Below are 21,072 nucleotides of genomic sequence, written 5' to 3' on the forward strand. Positions count from 1 at the left end.
ACATCTCAACTTACCTGCATCTCAGTTCGCCTCTCGTGGTGTCTAAGTAGTCGGAGATGGTAGGACAGAACCCGTATGTTAGATTGTCTGGGTTCTTTCCCGCTGTCTAGTTTTTTTTTAAATAACCTTTGAACTTGCTTAAAAATAAAATATACAACAATAAATATTTTAAGCCCTTACTAATTTATCCCACCTTTTGTACGCCAATATTTTCCTTTTCAATAGCAGCGGTACATGACATGGTTAACCGAACGAGTCAGTAGTGGTAACAATTTAAAATGTTCTAATTTAATTTATACTATTTCTCAATGTACCTTCTAGATACAATGTATTCATTAGGCCTACTGTAATTCTAAGATTGGTATGTCCAAAAAAGTTTAAGCCCGTCAAAACTATAGAGGGCTCACTCGTAATTATTAATATACAAAGTTAGTTAGTCATCGTCGTTAAAATGGCAGTGCTCTTTGTTGTTTATTGTTGTTAAATTGTGTGTTTTCTGGTAAGTTATGGTTTATAATGAGTGTCGTAATGCTTAATAAAAAATACTGTATATTTTTAAATTTTGTTTTATTTATTTTAATTTAATTTATTTTATTTTATTTCATCAAAACCAACAGTTGCCACTTTAAGGTATGAAACTTTACTACTTTATCTTATATTGTAATAAAAATCATACACACGATTAAGGGCTAATTATTTAAGTGTGTGTTGGTGTTTATTGGAACCGTATGCTACCGTATATTATATCCTACAGTATAGGCCTATATCCTACTCTCCCCAGTGGTATATATGCTAGATATATCCCAGTATGTGGCGTGCCATACATAACTTATCAGCACATCATAGAGGTATACAGTTTTATACCTCCATTAGCAAACCCTCTATGAGATAGAGGCTTCCGAAACGAGCTGTCACATTCTATATACGATTTGACTATGTTGGCCTTCCATATTTGGCTACCATTATGAACTTGACCTAGTGTGACGTGCTGAGTTTGGGCGTAATAATTTACTATTTATTTATTTATTTACTGTAAGTATTAGTGACGTTACATTTTAATTAGCTACGTATATGTACATTTAGTGTTCCGTATTTCATGCTAATTTAGTTTAAGTATTGTTATCAAATGTTTAATTATAAACAAGTTTTTATTAATAATACTTAATAACATGTGTTTTTTCTCGAATTCTAAAAGATTCAAAGTTGTACAGAAAACGGATTGAACTTCTGTATACATAATTTCATGTATACTTTTACGTATGTTTACTTGTATCAGTATAGCAATTATAATATTTGTTTTGTTTTTTTTTCACTCCTAGTTGAAAACCGACGGTTATTATGTGCGACATGTGGTATAGATTTTTTTTTTTTACTTTACTTCTTACATCTATTTATTGAATATTGTTATGTGTTATGATATGGACTTTGTTCTGAAATAAAAGTGAATTGAATTGAATTGAATGGCGGGCATTCACACACTCAGTTTTTTACTGAACTATCCCTGCTGTTTAATGGTACAGTCCAGTGGGTAGATCTTTAAACTGTGAATGAATGATCAATCTTTCTGGCCATCGCCAATACGATAAGCAGATTCTTCATAATTTGAACACAGATTCACACACAAACACAGCTTCTTTGTGATTCTCTGAAAGAAAAAGGGTAGGTATTGTATATTTTTGTTTTTTGAATATTTAATCTTGTAAACGCGTGACCAATTTACCGCCATGGTACAATTCTGTCAGATATAATATTTTAAGTGTTATGTTAATGAGAGTATCATAATATGATACGCTGGAATGAACACAAACCGTGAACCCTCCATGTGGGAGATTCTGGGCCCATATTAATTTGTTTTTACAGAAAGATTTAAAGCGTTGTTTGAATTTGAGGAAGTTTAAATGCTCCTTACGTATACATTCACATTAGTCCGGCGTCTAGTAATATTTCATGTTTAAATATCAATTATTATCAATATAAAATGTTGTTTGTCAATGTCAGAATCATTCAGATGGTGGTGAATTTAGAATGGATAGTGGGGACGCATCCTTTACACGCCACCACCCTTATTAATTATTATCACGAATTATTTTCATCCTACCGTAATATAATCAAATTTCGTTCATTTATAATTTATTCAATTCTGACGTTAAATGCTTTTTTTTATCATTATAAGTGTTATTCACAGCGATCCTCTAAATGTGGTACACATACTTTATTATGAGAGATTGCATTACTCATTAAGCTAGTACACATGACTGACATTAATTGTAGCCTATTGATCGTCTAGCTGGACATAATATAATTTTACTCAATGATTACAAACACGTCGTATCCGGTATTATAAGAAGACTATATATTTAATTGCCTTAAAATAGAAATTACATGTAGGCCTCAGTATGATTCTCATGGGCATATAACTGGAAAACATCCTGGGAAAAATGTTAGTATAATGTTTTTAAAATGACAATCTTCCCGCTTTGAAATAGAAATTAAAAACATGTGTTTCATTTTTTATCAAATATATATGCGCTACTTTACGATTATATTATGTTAATATATTATAAGCTTGCGATTATCTGTCATTTTATTTTTTCTGTGTTGTATCAAGCGGAACAACCGTCGAATTTATGTTGATTGCAAATTTGTTGCATTGGCAAGCATTATTATAATATTGCATGATACTAAAATAATACAATATTTAAGTAATGGATATGTAGTGTGGACATTTTCACTTCTAAAACAACAGTTCTCGATTAACGCCTACACGCTAATTTGGAATGTTTTCCATCTCATCACTCTCCGCTCTGAGACAGCCTTAGTGCACCACTGGGTTTTAACAGCTTAGGCCTACTGTACTTACAAACAAGAGGAATATTTTATTGAAATTAATAACTGAAATATTATCAATTCAAAAATAGTATTAAGCCAAGTTTTACTACTGCCAATGAGAGACCATTTCAAGGGTTTAGTTTAGTCTCCTATTGGCTGCTACGATACTGTGCTCGGTTAACTCTTAAGTAGATAAACTAATTAAATGATGATGATTAAACCGTAAATTGATTATCATTGATTGCGCACTAACACATCTGTCACTAATTTTGTGGTAGTCACTGTTTTGTGCGCTGAACCGTATACGGTTTCTTTTTGTCCACTCGAATCCCATTCGCTATCCGTGTGTTCAAACTGGGAATATAGATAGCAAACCGTGCTCTATGTGCATGTTAAAGAACGCAGTACATCATCGCCAAATTACAGTTTATTTGGCTCACAATCGAGCGAATGAAATTGAAGAGGTATTGGTATATGGTAAAAGTATTACTGGATAAAGACATGTAGATGTTGCATATGTATAATACTTGAGCTTGAATAAGAAAAAAAGTTTCAAGACAAAAATCGAAACGCCGACTGTGGACTAAATATCAAATAAAATAACTTTAGACTTAAGACAAGTCTAGCCTACAAGTTACTGTGATTTTATAGTTTTTTTCAATTAAATCGGTTTTTTTTATATTTTTTTTTTAGAGTAGCTGAAAACTCGCAAGATGAGTTCTGAAAGTAGGGATAAGCTAAAACAAATACGCTTCATTGCTTGGAGTCAGCCACGTTCTCTCACAACCGCCTTAATGAGAAGCATGGAGTGCGTGCCCGATGTCGAACTTTTCTACGAACCATTCACAACATCGGCTTTTCTCGGACCCGAACGCTTTCGGCGGTATCTAACAGTTGAACTACCAATGAGAAAAGACCTGTCATTTCAAGCGACTAAAGAAAAGATGGAAATGAAATTTGAGGGTAAGAAAGTTATTTTTGCCAAAGATTTTGCTTTTAATCTCAACGGCAACTATGACTTAATACCCGATGGCTACCAACATACGTTTCTCATACGTCATCCAATCAGGACGTACCTGTCAATGTATCGTGTTTGGAAAAGTTTTAACCCCGAATTAGGTGTCGAAATTTTCAAAACATATTTTACTCCTCGTCTTGGTTTTCAAGAACTCCATGAGCTCTACAATTATGTTGTAGATAAAACTGGAAAGGAACCACTCGTATTGGATACGGATGATCTCCTTGAAAACCCAAAAGGTATTCTGAAGATACTCTGTGACGAGGTTGGTTTGGAGTTTTCAGAGCAAATGTTAAGCTGGGGTCTTGAGCAGCCAGTTCAATGGAATGCTGACGACGATTACCTTAACATAGATAAGATGATTGGTTTTCATGGAAACAGTCTAAGCGCTGGTGGATTCGTGGCTGGATCTGTCAAACCACTTCCAAAATTTGAAGATTTGCCAGAAATAGTGCAAGAATATGTTAACATTTCACAACCATTTTATGATAAGTTGTACGAAAAGCGTACAACAGTTAGCAACTAATTCAATTTTTCATTAGTAACAGAAATGGACAACATAATTAAGTAATAAGAAAGGTATTAATACTGCCAAAGTTTTGTTTAATTTATGGTAGACATTTTTGTAGGCTACACTAGGCACGGTGTGATTTTAATTGATAGATCCGATGATGTTAGTAGGTGTGTAATATTTGTAGAAGGAAACAGTTGAATTGACATTCCCTAGATGGGATTTTTTTAAAGCATTACTGTTATCATAAATAAATGATGAATTATTCATGATTTTCCTACCTACCTATTACATGAAAAGTATTTATAGGCTTTGAACATTGAATATCGCACTTTTGGTAATGTACTTATTGTGGTACTATTTCTATCATATAGTTACACGCAATTGTTTAGCTCATGTGTTCATAGAAGAGTAATAGATGTAGGCCTATGATTTTTTTAATGGCAGATAAGGGAGCGTCAAAAAGAAAATGATTACGAACATTTGTAGAAATATGATGCGCTGCGCATGCGTTAATGCGGTGTAGTTATAATATTCTACTACTGCGGAATAATTTGCAATTTAATCAGAGCTCATGTTCGATTTGCTCAAAAACAGATTCGCCTTTCTTTGATATATACTGTATTAAGCAATACTAAACTTATATTAAATGTGTGACTAGTATATAATGCAATACGTGTTTTAATTAGAGCATGTTTATTAATGATTCGTACAAATTAGGATAGTGGGATTAACCGAATGGTTAATGATGTCTGTCTCACAAATTAGATTATATGCAATAACTATTTGTTTAACAAATCAGAACGATTACAATTTCTGTAAATAATCAAATAACTTTGTAGGCTGGTTCGTAAAACGGTGCTATACTGTAGTTAGAGTTCAACATACAACGTAATATCAGTATTATTGTGATGATAACTTAGATGATTGTGTAACGTAACGTTGGTTATAGATACAAACTTTTTTTGAAAACTTTTTATAATACATGGTAAAACAAATTGTCTTCTTCCATTATCATGGACAATCATCCTTTAATATTAGTTAGGCCTACATTATATTTTGTTCAGGCAATAATTAAGTATAGGCCTATGCATTTTTTTCTTTATAATTATTCAGATTTATCTTGTTGTTAACATGTTGTTTGTATATATACGTTTACCAGACACACACACATGCATAGATGTGTCCATTATTACTAGATACTGTTATTTGATACAATTAATTTGATATAAGTTTTAATAAATGTAAACCATAACCAACCATACGTTTCGAACAGATGATCAGACCGACATTTAAGGAGGAAGACTTCGTTTTAGGTGACTTGAACTTTACAACGTACGAATTGGATTCCGAATGGACTGAGTGCAAAAGCCTGACCAAATTGATGCTATTGATATTTGTAACCATGGATGAATGAAATTGAAGGACATAGGCCTATATAAATCTGAGATCTCGTATAATGTCTCATTCCGCTAGTGTGATATGATATAAACCGTCCTCTTGGCTGTTGCGCGCGGCGCTTTCAATAGTGATGATTTTGTGATGACGTCGTATAGCCTAACCAGATAGAACAGCACAAATAAAAATATAAAGGACTACTGTATATAAATTAAGGAGATTCATGATAAAACCACAGCCTTTAAGCCCTCTCTACACAATCAAACTTTATACATGACAAAAAAATGTGATGTGCCCATATATGGACATGATGATATCATATCACTACCATATTTGGGTATATCGCTACTATATTTGGGCACATCACATTTTTTGGCAAACTAGTTTGTGATAATGTAGACATAGCTTTAGTCATATAAAAACAAATTTGAGTGCACACCACTCTGCACGTAAAAGACATAATTATGATCAGAAAACATTACAGTTTTTTAATTAATCGTTGGCACATAAATGCAATCAGACAAAATGAACAAAATAATATTCTTTGGAAATGTATTGGAATACCAAGTATAACGTACTACTGTATGCATGCAGTAATTGGTTTGTGAAAGCAAAAACGTCTATTCAAAAAGTTGAAAATATATACAATATCAAATGGCTAAATATCTTTTAAAAATACCATTATATGTGCCTTATATGAAGCCTTTTATGGTGACCTAGGATGGCAATCGATTGGGTCCATTCTATCTGATGGAGCAATATCTTACTTCAAAAGATTGAAAAACATTGAGGAAGATCGTTTACCAAAAGTAATGCTAAGAGCTTTCTATTTGCACTTGAAAACACTTTAAGTTGGAATTGGCTAAAATAGTATAAAATTTAGTATTTTAACCAACTGTGATATACAACAATTTGCCTATAACAATAAGCCTATTTGTCTGTTTTTCTTCAAATAGATATCTACTCTGAGATACAATTCTAAAAGTTTATTTTAAGTGGTCTTTAATTAGAGGGGAAACTTCTCTCGAAAATTGAAGATTTCTTTCTTTCTTTTTTTTAAGGGAGCAACTTACGGGTACGGATAAAGGGTAGGTGTAAGAGGTCGCTGTACAGTGGTTTAATTAGAGACCTCTTAATTGGAGTCTTTTATTTTAAATGTTCACGTCTCTTTTGAGAGACGTGAACATTGATGATTTTATTCCAGCGCATACTCACTGCTGCTACCTACTTCGGTATAAATTTGAGTGAATTATGTGTGAGTTCCTGGCAACTTATTTTTATTTTTCTCATGACCTAGGAGTGACCTGAAAAACACACACACGTTTCACTTTATTCCTCCAGTGAAAAACTGACGGACTTTTTGGAAAGTGACAGGTTGTTTTTTCTGAAGAACCTGGTGTTTATTTGGTAATCATTGTATATATTTTAGATTTGTATGTGTAAAATATCAATTAACATATTTGAACGTTTATTTTGTCGTGTCAATGTATTGACAGTGCAAACAGATGGTGTTAAATAAATTTGCTAGGCCCGTTTGTCAAGCTATATCTGGCTTCACTGACGTGTGACGACTGCAGCTCTTCGTGGCTAATCATCTTAATAATCTAGCCTGGCTCGTAACTGCTTGGGCGACCAGCTGTTGTTAAAATCATGCAAAATTTCAGTATTTAAAACAATACGAATATTTCAACTCTACTAGATTAAAATCAGCGTAAATCAAAGAATATTTTTATTGTAGTTTCTCAACATGTCATCTGAATGTCTGCTCAAATTTGACATTTAATGATTTGGTTTGCCATCGACAGAAAGAAGCTATTGCTGGGTAGAGGTAAACAGATAGGCGTTGGTCCCGATAGTCTTAATTGTTGGGCCTGTCAAACCAAGATCGATCCACAAAGCGCACTGCCTTTAGCCACAAATTTCACAGCCAAAACTGGTCCGACCGGACTGTTTTTGGCCCCGGACCATATTTGTTGTGACAGGCCCAATTGTCTTAACATTAGGCCAGATAGCCAGGCCCGAGTGTATCGTTTGTAAATCAGTTCCATTCTGTCAATCCTGCTGCGGCCAGGCCGATGCAACTTCAACCGGTTAGATTAATCTACTGTAGGCCTACATCCAGTAAAACCCATTAGACTTTTATGATAAAAAATAATATCCACTAGTGGTAAATTTAACTTTTATGTATATATCATCATCATTTAATGAAACTCTACCAGGCGATACCGGGCGTAGATTTTACTGAACATCGTGTCATCTGTGTAGCCTGTAATTTCATACAGGTAGGCCTTACAATAATCCCTTGTTGGTTGTACTATGCCTTTCCGTGTTACACTCTACAATACACTATGTAGTATAATTCATAGTGGTAGGCTAGCCAGGCCTCTAGTCATTTTTTGGATTTTCCACACAGCAATTTAACTGTACCATTTAACCAGTCAAGCATATTTATCATTTAAAGATGTTTTTTCCATCAAATTTAACGTCACAAACGGCATAATTTTATGTAAAATCGAATACTAATGGGCGGGCCTATTGCGATAATTTTTGTTCGTCTTTAAACTGTTAAAAACTTGAGCAAGTATTTTATTTTACATTAGTATTTTCAAGCAGTCACTATTTCTTATTTTTACAGTTTTTAGAAAACCCAATTTCTCTCTCTCAAAACACAACACCATCTCTTTATGAACTCCTATACAGATTTTAAAGAGCATGTTTTTATACAGTGTTTAGGTTTACAGTAGTTACTAAGTAGATTGAATGCCTGTTGGCTACAGTAGCTACTGTACGATTGGCTAAATGGTTTTCATGTGATAGGCATACAGTATTTACAAACATTTTTGAGCTACAGTAGTCTCTAGTTTTAAAATGGCAGATTCAACCTCTGACCATGGTGTCACTTAAGAACAAAAATATTGTTTATGAAATACTGTAATAGTCTTTAATTTAATTCTATCAAATTTACAATGACCTTAAAATGTCTGAGTTTTTTATCTCAATTCATAATAAAGCTGTACAAACTATATCTCTGCCTTTTCAATAAATCCACATTTTTACTGAAAATTAATGACTTGTACAGTTGGAAAAAATTACCATACTATCGTTTTTAATATCAACACAATTGTTCCAAGTTCAATGGCTTGTGTTCTTAAATTTAAAACATGTGTTGAGGCGCATTTGCCTAAGCTGCATTTCCGTGGAGATTTTCTTATTATTTTTTTTTTTTGCAGGTTTATCAGTGGGTGAAAGCAGAGGGTATCACCCTTTTTTTTAGGTGAGTAGTACTCAATGATAATATTGTTCAGGGGATAACTGCTGTCACATAACTGTAGATAGTACTTGTAATGCTTACAGAAAAACGGCCTTGCAGAAGAACAACTGCTAGTTGAGCCAAGTTTTCATGTTTAAATAAAGCATATTATTATAGTAGGAGTTCCTACCTAAATAAGCATGTATTAATAATGTACTGGCATATAGTGTAGAAATGCGGAAGGCTAAACCAAAAAAAAAAAAACAGTTAATTTTTAGGGATCATGTCCAAATTATTTACTACACTTTACAGTAGTACTATAACTAACAGTTTATGATGCAGCCACTGCAATAACCCATGATTACCCCAAAAAAGCGTGCTAAATTAAACAGGTTATTTATGTAGGTTTGTTGCAACTGCATTACAGTAAATAAATGTTGAAATGCTCACTTTTTCATCTACATTCATAAACCAATTTCACTCTTCCCTGCAAAAAACTAAATTTGTATGCTACTGTAGACTCAGAGTTTGAATTTTTAATAGTCCGAAGTATTCTGGTTAAAAATACCTACTTTACAGTACTCGGCTGTGAGAGAAAAAAATGCCTACTCTTTTACTGGTTTACTTGACAATTTCAAGAAAAGGGAAACTTTGAATTCATACAGTATTTAGTAGTAATGATATGTTGGATGAAGATAGTACAGTATTTGCGGTAACACAGTAGGTTTTATTACTACAGTAGTACTATATAAAAATTTTTAAGAACATTTAAATGTACCATCAGAATAATATTACTTGGCATTGACGTAAGGAATGAAAAGTAGGGATCACTTTGCAAGTACTAATAATGTAATGAAATCCTCATAAATTAAAGATTTAAAATTGAATTTAGTCTGTACAGTCAAATAAATTATGCATATTTCTGTCAAATCCAATAATCATAGTATATGTGGGATGTGTTTTTTAGTATAGTACAGTATCCAGTACAAACAAATAAATGTTTATTGATTTTGTATATGAAGTCCATATTACAAAATAAGATCATTTCCATGTACAACAGTATTTCAAGTTCTGTATGTGTGTGATTACCCTTTGATTAAGCAGACACAAAGTTTGTTTGCATCGTTTCTTATATTTTATGTTCATTTCTATCAATTCGAAAGAAAAGAAGAAAAAGAACAGGTTAAGTGAATATTAATTTAACCTGAACAGTATTAAAAACTGTGTGGGAAAAAAGTGGGGAAAACCCTGATGTACAGAGGAGTGCTTGTCATTATGGCATGTCATGCAGTTACATATTATACTTCTATGATTATACTGTAGCACTAATATGAAATGTGTTACTCTTCCTAAACTGCATTATCAAAGTTTTTCAAGCTGGTGGGCCACATTTTCCTTTAGCCCAGAACGGCACATTTTTTTGGGTGATTTTTTGACAGATTTCTTGGCCATATTCACAATCATGAATTCACTGGGTGGTGCATTGAATAAGTACTGAAACTATTACTAATTATGTATTCTTATAAAATTGATAAAAATGTAGTTGAAAAAGAAAAACGAATACTATAAATCAAAATAATTCTAATAAAAAGAAAGAGCAGATGTCTATGTCTAACATGTGTTGTTTGTATTCAACAGTTTTGTATTTGTATGTGTTTTTATTGAATTTAATAAATCCTTTTAAATTTATTTCATTCTATGGCTTCCTTCCTATGTAGTTAAAATACTTCCTCGTTTAATTCATGTTAATAATACTGTACTGTAGTTCTTTCTGTTCTATAAATATATTTCTTGATTTTGGGAATTCCAAAATGTCATAATACCTTGAAGTGTATACTGTAATATGCTGACTTTGAAAGACCTGTGTAGAGTAGTTTTGTTTGTAGTGTACATACTTTTATTGAAGTAACACAGTACAGTATACAATGACAGCCCAAGGGGGACATAGTATTGTCTCCAGATCACAGAGGGCTATATTTTTAATCATGCCCCGATAAAAGCCCAGTCATGACAATATTTATTTTATATACCGTACCACACAATTTGGTTGCAGGTACAGTAGGCTGAACCGAATGCATAACATGAACTTGTGTTGGAGTACAGTAGGCCTAACCACAGACCCAGTTCATTGTTTTTCACTGTGAAGAAGTAAACACGTCATTAAGGCCTGCATTTGATAATTTGTCAGTTCCAGCTATGCAATCAATATTCCCAAATCATACATATTTTAACTGGATAATAAGTCAGCTGTACTTCTGCAAGTTAAACTGGCTAAATTCAAAACCAATAATCGTAGGCGGCCTGTACATCGTCGTGCAAGTAGCGCAAGTATAGCTTCAATGTTTATTGAGAAACACGGACATGCGCAGTTTAAGGGTTGTATAGTTCGACAGCCTATGAATAAATATACCATAGCTACAGTATTAACCAATCATGCCATGAATTGAAAAATGCCGGTATATAAATAAAGACTCAAATGTAATGTTTTTAATATATTTCCTGCATCAATTAGTCCTTTTAGAGTACAGTATACAAGTCATCTCATGGCAGAAATAGGGTGATCCCTTGAGGTCTTATATTCCATGGACTTGTAGAAATCAACTGACCTTGAGGTCATGTACTGTATTCCATCAACTTGTTGGGCTAATGGCAGAAATCAAGTTAACCCTTGAGTTCATATGTTCATTGAACTTTGGTAGAAATCAAGTGACCCTTAAGGTCACAATATTCTATGGACTTGCTGGGACTAATGCTGAAATCAAGTGACCCTTGAGGTCATATATTCCTAGAACTTGCTGGAACTAATGCCTGCAATCAAGTGACCCTTAAGGTCATATGTTCCTTGAAGTTTGGCAGAAATCAAGTGACCCTTAAGGTCATAATTTTCTTGCTGGGACTAACATGGCATGAATCAAGTGACCCTTGTTGAGGTCATATATTCCTTGAACTTGTAAATAATTGCAGAAATCAATTGACCCCATGAGGTCATGTTCTTTGAACTTGATGAGGAATAAATCAGTTGACCCCTCGTTCAATGAACTTATGGCTAAATAGCAAAAATTTAAGGTCGAAAATGGAATTGCTGGAACTGACAGAAATCAAGTGACCTTAAGATTATATACTGTATTCCATCAACTTGCTTGGCTAATCAAGTGACCCCTTGAGTTCAATGTTCCTTGAACAAATTGCCAAAAATCTGACATTTGGGTCATATATTCTATGGACTTGCTAGAGCTAATAGCAAATGCCTAATGACCTACACTGTAGATCATTTTGGACTAAGGACATTGACAGAAGATATGGCGCTGTTAGTGGTAATTTCCACTATAGAAATGTTGCCATAAATTTTGTACAATTCCATGCTTATCCATGTACTGTTATTTACATGGACACCATGTGTTTATATACATTTTCATTTTACCATGTACTGTACAAAATAATTTATATTTAATTTTTATTAATATTTTTATACCCCATTTTACACCGCCAGCAAAAATATGAACCCATGTACTTGCATTCGTTCGTGGTGTAAACAGACCAGCGTATGTTTTCCCGGTTGATTGCTATCCTCGCTCGCTAGTATAGTATTTAATTTACATACAATTAAGATAAGACTGATTTTGTTTATTCAATTATTTAATATATTAAACGTACTGTATAGTTATTTCTTATTCCTTTTTTATTTAAATAAATATTATTCTTTACAAGTATACTCAATTTTTTTGTATTGGCATAAAAAAAATTGTAGGAGGTATAATTTGCAGATTGTTACTAGGGTGTCTCTTCATGCGCGCGAAAGGGCGCTATTTCGATTAATCTAAAACATTTACACGGGTTAGTATTTTTCAGTGTAAATACACGCAAACCATGTCATTCCCAGGTTAATGAATCCGGTGTGAAAGGGAAATTTACCCGGATGCGACATGGATTTGTTCTAAGCTTGGCGGTGTAAAAGGGCTTTTACTGTCTCAGTACAATTAGACAATAGTCAACAAAGTGTAGTAATATGTTTAACCAAAAATTTCTGTTGGTTTTAGTTTTTTTTTTTAGAAACACAATCTGGCAATGCATCGTGGGGCATTTTACGGTCCGTATGGAGGTCCATTTCCTCCACCTGGCTTTCCGACTTACGGAGCTTACTATCATGGCGACAACAGCCATCTATGTACAGTTGGCAGTGCTACAAACAGTAACGACCCAAAATCAAAGGCTTCCAGATTGTTTATAGGTAAGGTTGCCCCTTTCACTCTGCGAGATTATGTTACAGCTGTGATGTTTGATTGTTATTTTGTAAGTAGTGTGATTTTGTACTAAGATGAAGGCTCGCACCAATTGAGTCAAATATATCATGGAGGTACCTCCATGCATATATAATAACCCTGTAATTGGACCTCTAGAGGTCTAATTACAGCTTGTAACCGGTATTTAAATGAAGTTATTCACTAAAGTGCTTAAATGAGTTGTTTTGTTTATTAAGTAAATACTTATCACTCTTAGAAGCTTGTAAAGATTATCATTTTTTAACGAAACTATTTGTTATTTGTAGGGAATCTGAACACAGGTTACGTTACCAGACGTGATATTGAACGAGTGTTTGCACCATATGGTAGAATCACTGGTATTTCTCTACATAAAGGTTTCGGTTTTGTGCAGTTTACGAGTGAATTCAATGCAAGACGAGCTAAAGAAGCTGAAAATAATAGAATTGTTGCTAAGCAACCTATAGGTAAGTATCCGAAAATCATACTACATCATGTTAATTCACTGTAAGCATGCATGGATATTGGGATTCCTAGATGGTTTCGAGGTTGATCATCGCAAATTAAATTCAAATCATGTTGCCTTTTGGTTCCGTAACATTTTCAACTCAATACAATTCAACTTCTTTCTTGACATAAGTCAAGTCAAGTATCATTTATTGTCATTTGGTTTAAGAAAAAAAAACATGGACATTCTGTTTGCTCTGTTGGCAGAACACAATATCCAACGGACACAACACGTACTCAAAACAAAAACATTTAATCCCAGTATACCTCTATTTATATATATTTCTGCTATAATTAGTTTTTTGGGTTAATTTCCATAGAGTACCAGCAAATGTCACTTCCTATGTAAAAGTATCTTGCAATCTAATATATCTGGTGTGTAATGTGAATTTTTTTAAATAAACAAATTAAATAGGAAAATTGTCTTTTGAAACAATGCCGACAAATGACTAAAACAAACAAGGCTAGGCCGATCGTCGCATTCTGCACATGCTTTCACCGTGTGCATTATTCCTTATTGTTACTAAAACAACGCCCTCTACACCGACCAGAGCTTGCGCAGTATTATGTGTCACATGCAACAACATGCGATTTGATCTTTCCCACACTCGAGCTCTGTAATTACACAGAGCTCGAGCATGGGGAACCGAGAGAAATCGTACAAGTTTGTGTCGATATTTATTTAGGCCTAGCCTAGATAACATTTTAGGGTATTTTTTAAGTAGAAATCTGGGGATCTATTCAGTAGGCATAGCACAGGTAAGACCAATTAGGCTGCCTAGGCCTAGATGACCTGGCCGTCTAATTGCTAGGCCTACATTGGAATATAGCTTTAGATAGCCTAGATCGTAGCTAGAAGAAGAATCGTCATTTTCAGTTCATGCACCTCCAGGAAATCCCCGGGTATAGTCCCACCTCCCAAATTCAGGAAAATTTCACGTACAAGGCGGGTGGGATTTATATAATTATTATTATTAACAGAGATGTACTCAGATTTTATGGACTTCTGATAATATTTATTTGGTTGCATTGTTATAACTCTCATTTCCCATATATATATATATACAGTATATATTACTGTAATTTATTTTAATACTTGAACACATTCTTGTAATAATTTCTTTCTTTATTTCAGATATATATGTTGCCAGTGAGCCTGATGCAGGCAGACCAAAAGGATTCAAACGAATTGATTATGGGTAAATCACACTCTTTTTCATGAAAACATTCTTACCATCCACCTCATAAACATTTATTTATATGTGTTATATCATTTTTTACATTTGAGCAAGCTGAAAGGAAATTTTCCTAGCCTTGTGTCAAGCGTGATTGTAACAAATATGAACAACATTAAACAGGCATACAGTATAACAAAATTCAACTTTTGATTGATGATGTAATAGTTCAGTGGAGTAGTTATTGAATATCATGTGACCCACGATTCTCCAATCAAATAAATCAAAGATCTACTCAGGTGTGTTATAAACTATGATTTACTGAACACAATGAAAGAAACCATTTTGATAAATAATAATGCATATTTATTGGTTTTTCGCTATTTTTAGAAGTGGTGCTGTTGGGGAAAAAATTGCTGGTGCGTCTTGTAACATCAGACAGGTACAACATGATCCAGTCTCTGGAGATGGTAAGACCTATTGCAAATAAAACAGCATATAATACTCTTTTCACACCTGCAAAAAGTAACAACTTGTAAAAAGGTTTGCATAATGTGAAGACAATTTTGTGAAAAACACTCCAGTGAGAGGCCTGTTTTTTGTTTGGAGATGTCACAAGTTGTTTGTATTGTATTATGTTGCGCATGTATTTTCCTGGCATTAAACTGACCCAATCATAGCAATTTCTCGTTTTTCGCGTATGCATGTGTGTAAATGTGTAATAAATCGGGAGATCAAACAAGTTGTAAGTGAAAAGTTCCGACTCCAGCTTTTGAATTGTCTTTTTGCATATTAAAATAGCTGGAATTTTATTTCTACCGCAAACTAAAAGTCTTCTTTTCGAAATGAATGCTGTAAATTTGTGTGAATTGCTACTACACTAATATGATTTTAAGATATTCCCTGCCAATATACATAATTTGCAAAGAAAGCAGAAGAAGATAAAGATACAAGATTCAATTAAATGAAATTGTAGAATAAATATGAGGCTTGATTATTTGAGGTCATTAAGGGTTGTGAGGTCATTAATTGATTTAACACGCTCATACATTTCTCTTCCTATCTCGCAAATAAGCCCACACTCTCATGAAAAGAAGCCCAGCGGGCTTGATTCCGAGATGGGCTTCTTTTCAAGATTACTTTTGCAAACCACATAGAGGGGGGTTTTTTTTTCGAGGTGGGCTTCTTTTTGAGGTTTTACAGTAATTTTGTAATCAACTTTGTTGTTTTCAGAGCCATCTTCATGGAAATGTGCAGCTTGTGGTGAGAAGGCATTATCAGCATGGGAGCTAATGAAACATTCAGCTGAGGCTCATCAAAATAAGATATATGAAGAGGTTACAGATGAAAAACCTTAAATTATTTTGCCTTATTTGGTAAGTTGTTTCAAATTTGATTAATCTACACTATCAAATTGATGTGAAAAATATTATGTGCCCATATATAGACTTGGTGATGTCATATCACTACCTTTCATATTTGGGCACATAACACTTTTTTGTCGAACTAGTTCAGTAGTGTAGACAGAGCTTGAGTTATTTCCTGGCTTTTTGAACATCAATTGAAAAATAAAATAATGACTATGCATGACAGAACACAGAACATGCGCATTTCTAACATACGCAAACAATGTTATGTCACTGACTGTGTTTACCGGCAGAAAAGTAGAAAAACTAAAATAGTGGGAAGTGAATGAAAATGTTTTAAAACGTTTTAAAAATGCTCCATGGAAAATTGACCAACATAAAGCAACAAGTATGGGTCAAACGCGAGTAACAACGATCGTTTTGAATTCATGAAAATGATCATGTTTTTCTTGTTTCGTTTTTCTCGACAGGGAGGGACAAAAAGAATCTGTAATTGGTGTCATGTTACAAGCGAATAAAGTTGCTATGGGACAAGGGGTAATAATATTGTAGGTGTCATAGTGGCTAGCAGCCACTTAAAACAAATATATATGTATATTACCTATATTATAATATATCTAATATGTATAGAAATTTAGAGGAATATAGTAGAATAAAAATTCTCTTAAAAAGAGTTTATTGTATCTGCATGGTGCAGGTGTCATATGCTCTATATTCAAATTGTTAACATGCATTGCCTCTATTTGGATATTTTAACTAATGATCAAATCAATATTTTAATATTTATTGAAGATTTTAAAAATATTAATAATATACTTTTATTAATATGTTTAAATGCACAGAAGAAATAGCAGTTGTATTTATTTGTATACAGTTTGAACGTTTTTAAAGATAATGTTTGCAGAATTTTATCTTTAAACATCTGTATAGATTACTTCGGCATATAGTATTCTGTGTTTTAATAAATATGATGGTGTTGATAATACGAAAAGATAGAGGTTGCAATTAGTCTAAAGAATATCAGAGTGATATGCACAAATAATGTATTTTATTTCTTCAAGAGGTGTTTAGCTCAATGTTATCCCGTCGTTTACCCTGCTTTTAAATCAATGCTTGAAAATATAATCAGAAAAAAAAACAATATATTTATATGAGATATATCATTATATAGTATATAGTATAGATTCTATATTTATTAATTTATTAAATTGTTTTAACGGTATCATAGTACATAATAATTTGATTGTTGTTTCTACTTAATTCTTGCGTGAATGCTATATGTATACCTGTCAAGAGTTGCTGCATTCAATTTGGGTGCAATTTATAAAATAAATGGAGTTCTCTTGACGTAAGCAGTAATTGCGGTTGTAGTCACCGATAAATGAAAGCTTTTAAAACGTTAACAGACTTAATATTCCTTTAGAATGCTGCTAAAAATAAACACAAAAATCCCCATTCATTCATTGAATTTAAAGAACGAAAAAGCATTAAGTAACAAAAATAGTATAATGGTGCATGATACAAATTTTAATTTGTTACTTAATACTACATTTTTCTCATGTTTTAATTTTAATTGTTTCATTTGTATTTAACAGTCGCTTTTCTATAGTTTAATTTAGTAGTGGCGTAAATAATACTAATGCCTGGTTCCCACTAGAGATGCAACGCAAAAACGTGTACGCAGTGCAATCGAGTTGACCAATGAAAAGCAGCAGTTTTAATAATCCATCGCTTGTGATGCGTCGCATTATGTCCTAGTCTCTAATGGGAAATTAACATTAAGTCCAGTCTAGACTATCAAACTAGTTTGCCAAAAACTATGTGCCCAAATATGGTAGTGATATGACATTATCGTGTACATATATGGGCACATCACATTTTTTTGTCACATGGCGTTAATAGTGCTTAAATAAGGTAGTGCATAAAATTAGTCAATAAATCTGTGATATTGGCTGGGAAGACCTGCTTCTGCTATGACAGTAATTGAACAGACACAAAAAAAAGAAAAAAAGAGACTTTACGTATGTAAAGGTACATTCACACCTGTGCAGTCAGGTCATTCCATAAAGAGCCATTCACATCTGGGTCTGGTGAGTTGAAGTAACGTATGGCCTCGCATTTGTTCTAAATCTAAACGCTCTCGTCATTAGTCGCAAACTGGATTTTAAATTTGAAATCTGAAATCAGATAGATCAATCTTAATGTTTTCTCTTCCTTTTAAGCAGAACAGACTTGTTATAAATTTTTTCTAATCCGTCGTAATACTATTTTCATTTGTTCCAATGCAGGAAATACAACAGGTGTGAATGTACCTCAAAGCTTGGTTCCCACTAAGACGCAACGAAATAAAGTGAACGCAGCACACCCAAGTTGTCCAATGACGAGAATCCTTCCCTCGTGATTGGTTAACCTGCCTGCTTTGCGCTTACGTCTTTGCGTTGCTTCCTTGTGGGAACCAAGCTTTAGTGTGTACTAGTAGTTCAGGATGTTTTCATCACACCTACTGTTATATTAGGCTCTACCACCTTGGTCTGTCTACTCGCATATGAAATGTCCCTAAATAACTGAAAAGGCCATACTGGTAGAAAAGTATTTAACATTGTCATATATTTATGGTATTTAGTTCTTTCTTCAGACTATTATATTTGTGGTTGTTAAAGATGTTTTGTCCCCCAAAAACATGAAAAATGAAGATTAATTAAATTAGACTTTGAATAGTAGTTTTAATAAAGTTAATCATTTTTGTTTTCACTTATAAAATGACAAAAGAAATGGTTAAATTCCAAAATTCTGGCAGCTAATTTGACAATTTTTTTGCTTTAAATTACAGTTTTTTCAAGTAAATACATTTTTTTTTCGATCTCATTTTTGGTCAAAGTGGATAACTATTATGTTACATTAAAATGGCATATTTAACAACAAAAATTTAAATAATTATTTTTTTAGGGGGAAAATACATCTTTAATTATAGGAAAATATAATCTTAATGTTAGCACAGTGTGTCTATGTTATCTGAGTTTAATATGTCTGTTGTTTTAACCCAGATTTCCCCTCTATTTTAAGGTAGGGTATCATTGTTTTGGGTCTTTAAAACCTGGCCCTCGATGTCCATAAACACAGTACCTACTATCAATCAGTTTTGATTTAATAATATTCAATATAATTAGTGAGCACACTATTTCATGTTTTGTTTTTTTATAAAAAATAATACAGAGATTGTAGGGGAGTAGATAAAAAACATTTGTTGTATTTAACTTTTATTTTTCAATAGTGTTTTAATAATCTTCTGGCTTTTAAAATTCTGTATCAAATGTATTAGTATTTTGTAATTGCCGCACTTATACTCTCTGTAGTTTTATTCATCAACTTCATCAACAGCAAGCTCAAAATATTGATGGTAAACCGCCCTAACTAGAAGAATTTTACCCTAAAGCCAATATTTTAGAGAGTATTATATATATGTAGGCCTATGCATCAATGGTGGGGTTGTTCATGTTTTAGAAGAGTTTAATTTCTCTATTTTAAATTTTAGAAAGTGGCAAGGAAAAAACAAATTCAAGTTTTCTTTATTTGATCTACGTTAACAACATAATACCAACAGCCAATAAAAACATTTTGCTATTAATTGATCTTGACCCCTGGCCCAACGTACGTTAAGCATACAGATACAGAAGACTTGTACCAGTAGTTCTAGCTTTAAAAATGTAGTGGCGCCAACGAAATTAAATCATTTAGTTACAGAAAGTCTATGTAAACATGTTAATCACAGGGCCCGTTGAGGCTTAGTTGATTGCTATCCTCGTAAGCTAGCGATAATGGGCCCAAGAAACCACACTTTAACCGGGAAGAATAAGTCTTAACGGTTCCATAATTATCGAAAAATCCCTTACATTACCTTAACGTTGAAGTCATTTATATGTTTGTCGTTAGATAATTTTAGTAAAGTATTCTCCTATGGAAGTTATGGGATACATGTTATGTTAAATCAGCATAATTATCCGATAATCTACTAATCATAAGTTACTTCTAGGCTAAATAATAAATGATAAGCATGGTTTTCAAGTGAGAATACATCCTAAATGTATGTATTGATAAATTGTGTTCGGGAGGAAGGAGTATATTATTCTGTGTTTTGAAGACTGAGTGCTAAGTGCTGGGTGAAGGAAAAATGTTGATAAATGGATATTAGTAGAAACAGGACAAGGCGTGGTGGTGTCACCTTAATAATTCAATGTTTTGATGCAGCTTAAAATTCCAGCCATATCTTGCGATATGTAATTGTACATTTAGATGTAAAAAAAAATATATAAGAAAAAAAGGTTTATTATATTGTTAATATTATGTAAAGTAGTAGGCCTATTTAGAACATTTATTTTTCGATATAAAGTAAAATATGTGTGATGAATATAAGATTTACTGACAACTTTGAAAAGTTGCTCTTCAAAGATAATTACAGTATAACTATGATATAAATAAAATGATGACCGAATTTTGGTGTCCTTTTTTGGCTGTCAGTAGTGGAATAGCACAGTACAACAAACATTCAGACATTTTTTTTATTTCAAGTTTCTACCCAAAAATATCTTTATTTATCTTGCATGTTAACGCCAATTTACACACACAATCGGTAAGTGGAAAACAACAATATAGAATATATAGAATATCTTAGACCATTTACACAAAACGCAGGACTAACAGGTTGATGAGCGGAAATCCGCTCAAGATAGATACAAATTCTACGTGGAAAAAATTACGCGG

The 21,072-nt window shown here is 33.1% G+C and overlaps 2 protein-coding genes across 5 annotated transcripts; both read left to right on the forward strand.

Moving 5' to 3' along the window:
- The first annotated feature begins 1,532 nt into the window (after nucleotides 1-1,532).
- LOC144850101 (uncharacterized) lies at nucleotides 1,533-5,607 on the forward strand. 2 transcript variants are annotated; one of them, XM_078707298.1, is made up of 2 exons: nucleotides 1,533-1,659; nucleotides 3,523-5,607. In XM_078707298.1, the coding sequence occupies exon 2, from the start codon at nucleotides 3,543-3,545 to the stop codon at nucleotides 4,371-4,373; it is 831 nt and encodes a 276-aa protein (XP_078563424.1). In that variant the 5' UTR covers nucleotides 1,533-1,659; nucleotides 3,523-3,542; the 3' UTR covers nucleotides 4,374-5,607. The 2 variants fall into 2 exon arrangements, with proteins under 2 accessions (XP_078563424.1, XP_078563425.1); XM_078707299.1 differs by having other exon boundaries at nucleotides 1,579-1,659; nucleotides 3,528-5,607.
- A 1,459-nt stretch (nucleotides 5,608-7,066) lies between these two features.
- Nucleotides 7,067-20,797, forward strand: LOC144849645 (uncharacterized). Of its 3 annotated transcripts, none has more exons than XM_078706630.1 (8): nucleotides 7,067-7,163; nucleotides 8,987-9,025; nucleotides 13,038-13,234; nucleotides 13,553-13,732; nucleotides 14,908-14,971; nucleotides 15,338-15,417; nucleotides 16,181-16,323; nucleotides 16,785-20,797. In XM_078706630.1, exons 3-7 carry the CDS (start codon nucleotides 13,072-13,074, stop codon nucleotides 16,303-16,305), a joined length of 612 nt encoding a protein of 203 aa, XP_078562756.1. In that variant the 5' UTR covers nucleotides 7,067-7,163; nucleotides 8,987-9,025; nucleotides 13,038-13,071; the 3' UTR covers nucleotides 16,306-16,323; nucleotides 16,785-20,797. The 3 variants fall into 3 exon arrangements, with proteins under 3 accessions (XP_078562756.1, XP_078562757.1, XP_078562758.1); XM_078706631.1 differs by having other exon boundaries at nucleotides 7,068-7,163; nucleotides 8,987-9,030; nucleotides 13,045-13,234; XM_078706632.1 differs by lacking the exon at nucleotides 8,987-9,025 and having other exon boundaries at nucleotides 7,106-7,163; nucleotides 13,044-13,234.
- Nucleotides 20,798-21,072: the final 275 nt, after the last annotated feature.

Source organism: Antedon bifida, chromosome 8, assembly GCF_963402885.1.
Source record: "Antedon bifida chromosome 8, ecAntBifi1.1, whole genome shotgun sequence".
NCBI lineage: Eukaryota > Metazoa > Echinodermata > Crinoidea > Comatulida > Antedonidae > Antedon > Antedon bifida.

Bases quoted from the DNA above. Each gene is read 5' to 3' on its own strand.
- LOC144849645 (XM_078706630.1), top strand. From the start codon at position 13,072: ATGCATCGTGGGGCATTTTACGGTCCGTATGGAGGTCCATTTCCTCCA. The intron at 14,972-15,337 runs GTAAATCACACT...CGCTATTTTTAG, and splicing joins TTCAAACGAATTGATTATGG to AAGTGGTGCTGTTGGGGAAA. The intron at 15,418-16,180 runs GTAAGACCTATT...TGTTGTTTTCAG, and splicing joins TGATCCAGTCTCTGGAGATG to AGCCATCTTCATGGAAATGT.
- LOC144850101 (XM_078707298.1), top strand. From the start codon at position 3,543: ATGAGTTCTGAAAGTAGGGATAAGCTAAAACAAATACGCTTCATTGCT.